The sequence below is a fragment of the Solea senegalensis genome, linkage group LG7 (assembly GCF_019176455.1).
Source record: "Solea senegalensis isolate Sse05_10M linkage group LG7, IFAPA_SoseM_1, whole genome shotgun sequence".
NCBI classification, from domain to species: Eukaryota; Metazoa; Chordata; class Actinopteri; order Pleuronectiformes; family Soleidae; genus Solea; species Solea senegalensis.
The window spans coordinates 13,319,037-13,328,374 of record NC_058027.1 but is presented as its reverse complement, the minus strand read 5'-3'; the positions used below and the strand labels follow the sequence as shown (position 1 = coordinate 13,328,374).

The following is a 9,338-nucleotide window of genomic DNA, read 5'->3' as shown; positions in this document are numbered from 1 at the left end:
CGTAATAATATCAGTGATAATTCAAATGAAAATGATGTTTTTATTCAGTTTTTACTTTGTACTATAGTTCAAGTCCTGGCTCTACAATGGTGTAATTTCCACTGTAATTCAAGATAGGTGATTAATAAATGTGAATGGTATTTCACTCCGTTTTAGCAGTGAATTAAATGGTGCAAGATTTAGTAGCAACAAATGTTTCTTTTCACATCCAGACCAAAGATCTTTATAATACTTAAACAGCATAGTCAGAATCAGCTGAGTTTGTTCAAACAGAGAGAGAAATTGTCATTTATGTAAAAGTCCAACTTAAGATTAATATGTTTTACTTAAGCCTGAAGTTTTTTCCTCTTATTTTGCCCTGTTTGTCCCATGTTCCCCTTTGCTGAAATGACTTAAATGCTCTATGATTTAACCACGGATTCATCTAAGTCTGTAAGAGAAGATTTTGCCACACAGACACTTGGAACAATATTTTTAAAATATATGTTAAATATCACTCTCTCATATATATATAGATATATATATATATCTATATATAGATGTATATATATTCATATATTCATATATTTCATCACACGTTGAGTGCTTGATTTCATCAATCTAAGATTGCTAGATGTAACTGACCAGATGTTGATTGACTAGCATCAACATCTGGTCAGTTATATGACTATTATTTATGCAAGATAACAATAACCTTGGGAAACACTTTTCATACATTTTAATAAGGTGAAACTGTTGCCACGTAATTATCACAAGTCTTGTGTGTTAGACTTGTTAGATATATTGTTACACCTTTGGAAACTGCGCATCTAAGAATGTGAAACATGTGTTTAATACTTATCGTTAACCTTATAGAGAATGTGTAGGACAATAGGTTTAAAGTTTAGTTAACACACACCACAGCCTCTGAAGCTGCAGCAGAATGCATCTCCATGCATGTGCACCTCCACAAACAAACTGGGAACAGGAAAATGTTGCTGTGACGCTCAGATGCGTCTCACTCAGCGCTCATGTGTGACTCGTGGTCGCAGTGGGCGCCACTGCCGAGTCCTGATCCCGAGTGGACCGGGTGATCTAATTACGACCGCACCCCCTGCCAATTAGAGAATTACATCACACCTCTAAATGGACTCGACCTCTTAATCATTAATGACACGGTGTCATTCCCACGCACCGCGTCCAGTTGCATTGTGTGGCAACTTGACACGCGCAGACACAGTTCTGGATCAGTCCATCTTAAATGATGAGAGGGAAATGACATTTTTTGGAGCGATCATTCTTCTGTTCAGATTATATAAATTCATTGACCAGTCGTATTTTTTTTATCATAAAAGCATGCGTGGAAGTCAGTGTCGCTGTTACTGTATGATCCTGAAAATCACATGGAAATGTGTGTGTGTGTGTGTGTGTGTGTGTTCAGGGATCACTGCCGTTTATTTTGGTTCTTGTTTAACACACAGAGGGGGAAACGCCCATTGATGGACTGTGTGTGGAGAGGATCGCATGGCCCGTGGGCACTAAGTCACTTTATGAGTGTCAAAGGGCGTGATCTCTGATCTGCATGAGCAACATATATAGTATACTCTAAAGCGTTAACATGAAATGGAAAATAAACTTTAACGGCACCGCTCTTCTTCTGTGCAGGCCTCGTGCATGTCTGGTGAATTTGATTGTGCATTTTACACCTGACGTTTCGTTTGTCATTCGTTTCTCTATCAATCAAATCTCATGTCAGTGAAAGGCATCTTTCATTGTTGTTTTTGGACACAAATAAAAGCGTCTGGGGTTTTTTTCCCCCTGAAAATAATGGTTTTACTGCATGTACACAACTCATGAATGCGCAGTAAATATAAATGATTAGTTAGGTTTTAAATGATTTTATAACCCCTGCCTGATTGTAAGCAGATTTACTTCAATAGAGGAATTTTGGTGACATTTTCTGGGGATGCATGATGTGGGAAACAAAGGTTTATACTGATTTCTAAATGAAGTAAAATGACTATCGTTGTTTTTAATTGTTTAGGGAAATATATATATATTTATATTACTTTATTATTATTATTATTTTAAACATGACAGAGTTTCGATCATTTAGTGAGGGACGTCGGGGGATCAATTAGTAAAGGTATCCACGCTGGATATTGGCTGTTCTATAGGAAACAATGTGTGGCCCCTTGACGTTTCTGTCCTGGAGAAGAGTTTAATCGGCCAGCATTCTTGTCTGTAAACGCCATTGTTATTCCCCCCTTGTTATCTTAATCTGCTCACATTGTTAACTTATCTTATTTGAAATAGCTCAATTACAAATCTATTATCTGTCTTTTGTCATTCAAACTTCCGACGAAAGGCTGTGTTGGGGTTGTTGTCATGTTACACTTTGCACTACAAGGTGTGAATGTCAAAATATTGTGCGACCAGCTCTGTTAAAATGATGTTTAAATTGACTTCATTATTGTTTATATATAAAAAAAGTATATATATTAATTATAATAATATTTCGTCAGATTTTACTTTTTTCAACGCAAGAAATAAATAGAAGTGCTTTATGTTAAAAAAAAAAAAAAATCAAGATTGTATTGATATTGTAATCTGAAAACAAGTTTATCCAGAGGTTTTCAGTGGAAGCTTTGTGTTGGAGGTCAGTTCATTTAGTCCGCGCTGTTGGTTTGTCTGACCCGTGCGCAATAACGCAATTCACAAAAGGAAAATAAACCGAAGAGGAGACGTGACCCTTGCTGCTCACTGCTCCCCTCACTGATGTGGGGGCTTTGGGGTGTGTGTGTGTGTGTGTGTGTGTGGTGGAGGGGTGTGTTTGGTTGGTTTGTTGTGGCTTCAGTCAGTGTATCGCTTGCAGGTGATGCCAGGACTAGATAAGAGGTCGCCGATCCCTGCGCGCTGTCTAGACCAGCCTGTGACTCAACCAGAGAAACTGGACTGAGCACAATTTACAGCAGATTTTTGCCCCCGAGATAGTAAATGACCACTGGCCGATTCCTGCTGCATAACCGAGGGGGAAACGCCGTAAGATGGAGGGCGATAACGAGCAACTTCTGCAAGCTTCAGTTCAGGCAGAGCAACTTCAATATAGGGTCAGAACAAACAGAGCCACCGTGGGTATTCGTTTTTACTTATTTACGCTGTGCATCTGCTCACTGGTATTTGAATGTAGACACTAAGTTTGACTCAGTGCAATCATTTAAATCCACAGCTGAAAGTTCAAACTAATCATGTATGATATTAGCTTGAATCTAAAATGGGCCTTCACAAAGATTGGTCAAGAACAAAAATGTATATATTCAGGATTCTTTTTTTTATTTTTTTTTTTACCAGTTAATAATCCCTTTACGAATTACTTTCCTACTAATAAATAATATAATAACAATAATTTACTTTTTTTGCTCGAGAAGCTCAAACAACCTGTATCCTGCCCTTAACATAAAGATTTTTTGTTTGTTTTTTTTTACAACACGAATAATTAGCAGATTATCATGCTATGACCTTTAAGACAATGAGAGTCAACGGGACTCGAACAACGCAATAAACGTATAAAAAATGTTGCCAGGTTGAAGAAACGAGACACATATGATCACAATGAGACTGCAGAATGTCCATGTCGGTGGTTTCCATATGTGTTATTATGGTTTGTTGCAGTATATCCAGCGGGAAGTCTTCTGTACATCGTCTGTCTCTGCATCAAGTCATGCAACAATTTGTTCTGCTTAGTTTCTGTCAGTGAAGTTTCCAAGAGAGGGGTTGAAAAGGGGAAAAAAAAACGTTCCATTTCTTCCATTTCAAGAAATTAAAAGAAATCTCTCTCCTCGCTGAAGTCTGGGTGATGTGATGAGCAGGTCACATGCAGTGGGGAACCACGGGTGGGGAGGGGGTAACATGCTGCAACTGTCCTTGCAGGGATGAGAGGGGACCCGCAGGTCTGAGGGCCCCGTTTCACGTCTCCACCGGGCTGGGTACCATACTGTTGGGAGTGTCCGGTAATTGAGAGGACAAAGAAGTCACGTCGCTGCCCGAGGAGTTCCCGAGTGATCCCGATTCAGAGAAAGACACCTGACGAAGGGAAAGGAGGGAGACAAATGTTAGAATGTGATCACACATTTTGGTTCAAAATTTTTGAGGGTTGAGAGTTGGTTTTAGGGTCAGAGTTTGTCCAATTCTCACCCTAAAACCATGTTTGGGTTAGAATGCATGTCTATGAATGTGTGTATTTGTGTGTGTTCCAGGTATAACTCATGCTGTGGGGACATACATCTATTCACACATTGTCCTTTTGGGAACTTGTCTAACTCATGGGGACAAAAAGCAAGTTCCCATAACATGTTGTTTGGTGAAGACATGTATGGTTAAGATTAGAGTTAGGTTTAGGTTTAGGCCAGTAATGTTTAAGGTTAAAGTGAGTCTCCAGCAAATGAAAGTTAATGTAATCCGTCTGTGATTGTATACTTATTTATATATTTGTCACATCCTTAGTACCATTTCTGACATAAGAATCTTGTCATGAACAGTGATCTTCCTGGAGACCAAAATCTGGTCATAATGAGACAAAACCTCATTTCTGAGCAACTGGGTAAGCTGATTCAAATTGTGGTTTGGTTAATGTTAGGGTTATGCATTTACAGGTTATGGTTAAGGTTAAAGATAACACACTTTGTTTAGTGCAGTGTGTGTAATAAAATTCAAATTGTTGTTTGTGTTCATTTGTATGCAGATCATCAGTATATTTGTCTGCAACTGTCTCTCAGACAAACATAGATAGACAAACAGAAAGACAGGCAGACACACACACACACACACACACTCACCAGTTGTTGGAAGGCCGGCTGGTCCAGGTCACTCTGCAGGGCGAACTCGCTCAGTGCTTTCCACGGAGGCTGGTAGGTCTGAACCTCCACCGGGTTTCCCTGCACTGTGCTCTCGTGCCGAATGGGACTCCCAGCCACGAGAGGCGTCCCTGTGAGGCCCTGCAGGTTCTGATCAAGCAATACCAAAACACAGCAGGAAAATTATAGCATCTGTCACCACCAAGCTCTCATTTTTAACACCTGCATACTGAAACCTACTGTATGTTTTCATTTCCATACTCAAATCTGTGATGAACAATGTGAAAGTGGAGTGGTGATGCATGACTGCAGAAACACTTTTTGTCAAATGTTTCCTCCTGGGGTTGAAGGAGTGATTGATATGTTGGCATATTAGAGCTGTTTCACTGATGCAAATTAAGTTTTTTTACGGATGTTTTTATCTTTCAGGTCAAGCAATTGAAGCCAAAGCAGTTGATTCATTATTCATTGGCTTAAAGTTTGAATACAGGAGAGGATTGGGGCCTCACTGGGCTGTGCAAGTTAGTTAAAGTAACATAATAATTATTATAATTATTATCATATTAAAGGGGGTTCAATTATTGGATTATATTAGGTTAAACTTTAATTAACCAGCCATATTTTTTTTTACTGAAAACATCTTAAAACTGTATAAGATGATATTGTCATGCATATCAAACGTTGTATTTCACAAAGTCATTTCACAGCTTTGAGCCTATGATTTAACATCAGCGTAAAAACATTCAAACACAAACATATAAATTCGTTGGTAGTAATCAAGTGGGTCCGACTTACGAAAATGCTTACAGTCTTATCACTGTGCTGCTGCTGCTGGAGCTGCTTCATCAGGATGGTTTTCTTCTTGTCTTTGCAGCGCTTGTTCTGGAACCAGACCCGGATCACTCTGGGACTGAGGCCGGTCATCTCCACCAGCTGCTCCTTCATCAGCGCGTCCGGCCGCGGGTTGGCGTTGTAGCAGGTCCGCAGCGTGTGCAGCTGCTTCTCGTTCAGCACCGTCCGCACCCGCGTCGTCTTCTCTGACTGCTTGTGGACGTGGTTCCGATGCGGGGCCTGCCGCACCGTGACCGGATCTGTTGAGGACCGAGCACAGAGTGGAGAACGGTCTCAAGAAAGGCTACAGTTTCATAGCAGTCAAATGATCTCGAGCTTGATCCTTTAAATCACAGACCCAGGACAATTCCAGAATAAAAGCCTAGATACTAAAACAAGAAAAAAAAAACAAAACTTTTTTATATACCAAATGTTCATTTTATTTTTTTATACAAAATGTCCATCTTCGGTCAAACTTTAAAAGCGATACCGAACCATGACGTCACGAGGTCAGTGTCACTTCACTGAGCTGTTATTTTAAATGAGGCTTTAGCAGGAAGTTGTTGGACATTATTCACACATTTGCTTTGTTCCTGTTCTGATGGCACGTGCCACCAGGATGACACACACGCACACAGCCGCGAAGGTTAGTATTATAATATTAATAGCATTGTAGTATAATTCAAATAAATTGTAACAGATGTGGTTATCACTAATGGGATCAATTATATGAAATTAGCTTAAGGAAACATAACACACACACACACACACTGCACACATACTGCACAATTCATGCATATTATATTAATATTAATATAAGGGACTGGAGAAAAATAAAATCATAAAAAAATGAAGGTTAAAAAATATATAGAAAAATGTGTATAATATATTACACTATTATATATTAAACTCTCGCAGTCACATTTATATAATTCTTCCAGAAGCATTGGTCGCTTTAGAAATGCGCATTTTATTTGGGATTGGTTATTTTTTTTCCATGTCATAATAACAATAATAATAATAACACTAATAATAATAATAATAATAATAATAATAATAATAATAATAATAATAATACTGACCTGCCAGGTGTAGTGGTCTGTTGGAGTGGATGTGGACGGGACTGATCGGACTCCCCGCGGAGCTTCTCTCAAGCAGCAGGCTGTGATCCGCCCGGCACAGCAGCTCCTCTTCCCGCAGAGAGAACTCGTCTCCGGGCAGCAGTTGTCTGCTGCACACCGAGCACCGAAAACACTCGATGTGGTACACGTTATCCCGGGCCCTCATCACCAAATCGCTGCTGCTGAATCCCAGGTTGCATTTTGCGCATTTAATCCCAAACAACCTGTACATTTTTTTTTCCAGAAAATTAAAAACAAAATGAAGAAAGATCAGAGAGGGAATGTTTCGGTTCCTATACTTGTGACATGCAGTCCATTTAAATGCCCTCATGTTGTTGTTATTACTATTTGAATATTGAGAAAAAATTCTTTTCTTTATTTATATGATCATTACATGAAATAATGGGGTGTGTCCAAATGAGGCCGAACTTAATTTTAAAAAAAGAATCCAATAATCCTCAAAACAGGCTTGTGTGATCATTTCCACCCAAAACTCCTACCTTACATAATCTCGTTTGCAATATGTTTTGCCGTCGCGGACGAAACAAGTGCAGGTCTCATCCAGGTACTGGCTGCACTCTGCGCACTTCAGACAGGCTGCGTGCCACTCCAGGTCGGGAGAGACTCTCAGTATGTACTGGTCATGGATCTGACTTCCACATCCTACACACATCGCGAATCCTGGCTTCTCTGTACACGGAAAAAACACACCAGCGTTACCACAGACTGAACAATACAGATGCAGAATTAATAAAATAAAATAAAATAAAATAAAATAAATGTTGATGTCCAGATTGTGTCAGTTTTGCAGTGATCTCCTCATTTCTTGCAGACGGGTCAACACTTGGTGTTATGTAACAGATTAGACACTCTTTTTTTTTTGCCAATGTTCGTAAAACAAATTGAAGTTTCATTTCCAGAAGACAAAAAGTGACAGCCATATAATCTCTGAGCAGCATACTTATCAGGAAAATGGCTAAAGTGATCGATCCCCTGCTGAATACATCATGTAGTCCATAACAAGACACTGCGACGCAGACACAATCTGTCACTTCAACTCCACTGGCGCGCGTGTTACTTACTTTTGGAATGATCCCCCATATCACCCAAGAAAGAAGAGCTGAAAATAATATCCACCATACAGGAAAGATGACGGCCACAGTGGTAGATGTAGAAAAGATGGGGAGCAGCTGACTGGACCTTCGCTTGCCTCCCTAATAACTTGTGTCTGTCCGGACTGGAGGGGCGCGAGGAGGCTGCTGCAGGGTCCCACGCGCTGCTCGCACCTCTGACGTCATGACGCTCACACAAGCGGACTCTCCAATCATCACACTCAGCCTGCGAATAAATAAGTCAATCTGTATCTGTGTATTTATGAAAGACAAAGGCGCAATATCTTGGTATGTTTTGCCTCGTCAAACACATATTTTTTTTTACAGATTTAAAAACAAAGCATAGTTGTGTGAGTTTTATAATTTTATGGTGAAAAACTTAAATCTATGTTAGAGCATATTTATTACCCAAATCCCATTCAGTTTAGAACTTTTCATATAGCAATGAAGCAATAACAAATCATATCATCAATAATTGTTTTGATTCTACATGGTTGATTTATTTTTTTATTTTTTCAATAGCTTTTTGGACATGATTGCAGCACTTTTGCCTGCTCATCTATTCGAGAACAGTGCCATCTACTGGAGTAAAACCACAACTGCACTTACTGTATTAGAGAAGGATTAAGGCCAAAAGTAAGTTCCTCTTAATATTTCGGCCTATTAATCAAACCGTCCACTTGAGTATAAAAACAAAGCGCTGCACATTACACATTATTTACAACAGTAATTACGCTATAAGATGCATTAATATATAGATTCAGATAGGCCTGAAAAAAAGAAGAGAGTCGTACAATGCGATGTAAACCAGAACATATGTCAGCATTATGTTTTAAATTAATAATCCACCTTATAAAAACGTTAAAATTGTATTTAAAAAAAATCAGAAGGTGTGATTTTTGGGGTTTAGATAAAATGGGTATCTAAATGTTAGCTTTGGCCCGTTTAATTAACGATTAAATCCTTTTCAATTGCATTTAATTTCAAGTAATTTAGTCACATTTCTGAACAGTATCCAATGTGTTTTCAAATCATATCTGTGAGATTTAACATTAAAAATGTAACTAAGGTAAATTGTATGCATTCAAAGTAAACACTGGATTTTCATTTATTTATTTTTAGAGATAAAAAAACTTTATTTGCAGTTTTTTGCAAAGTAATAGCCCACCATTCTCCATCAAACTGCACGTTTTGATGGAGGATGTGTGGGGGTTTTCTCAAAACTATCAAACTATGACATTTTTGTCACATTTTGGACGACATACTAAACTATGACATACTTGTTTCAATTTGGACGACGCACTAAACTAAGTAATTTTTGTCAAATTTTGGACACCATAATAAACTCTGACATTTTTGTCACATTTTGGACAACATACTAAACTATGACATTTTTGACGCCTTACTAAACTATGACACTTTTGTCAAATTTTTGACGACTA

At 38.7% G+C, this 9,338-nt stretch overlaps 1 protein-coding gene across 3 annotated transcripts; it reads right to left on the bottom strand.

Annotated features, from left to right (window-relative positions):
* Nucleotides 1-3,289: 3,289 nt before the first annotated feature.
* isl2b (ISL LIM homeobox 2b) lies at nt 3,290-8,009 on the bottom strand. Of its 3 annotated transcripts, none has more exons than XM_044029612.1 (6): nt 7,867-8,009; nt 7,285-7,474; nt 6,746-7,008; nt 5,628-5,923; nt 4,815-4,982; nt 3,290-4,062 (listed from the first exon to the last, which is right to left on the bottom strand). In XM_044029612.1, exons 1-6 carry the CDS (start codon nt 7,922-7,924, stop codon nt 3,946-3,948), a joined length of 1,092 nt encoding a protein of 363 aa, XP_043885547.1. In that variant the 5' UTR covers nt 7,925-8,009; the 3' UTR covers nt 3,290-3,945. The 3 variants fall into 3 exon arrangements, with proteins under 3 accessions (XP_043885547.1, XP_043885548.1, XP_043885546.1); XM_044029613.1 differs by having other exon boundaries at nt 5,640-5,923; XM_044029611.1 differs by lacking the exon at nt 7,867-8,009 and having other exon boundaries at nt 7,290-7,351.
* Between the last annotated feature and the right edge of the window lie 1,329 nt (nt 8,010-9,338).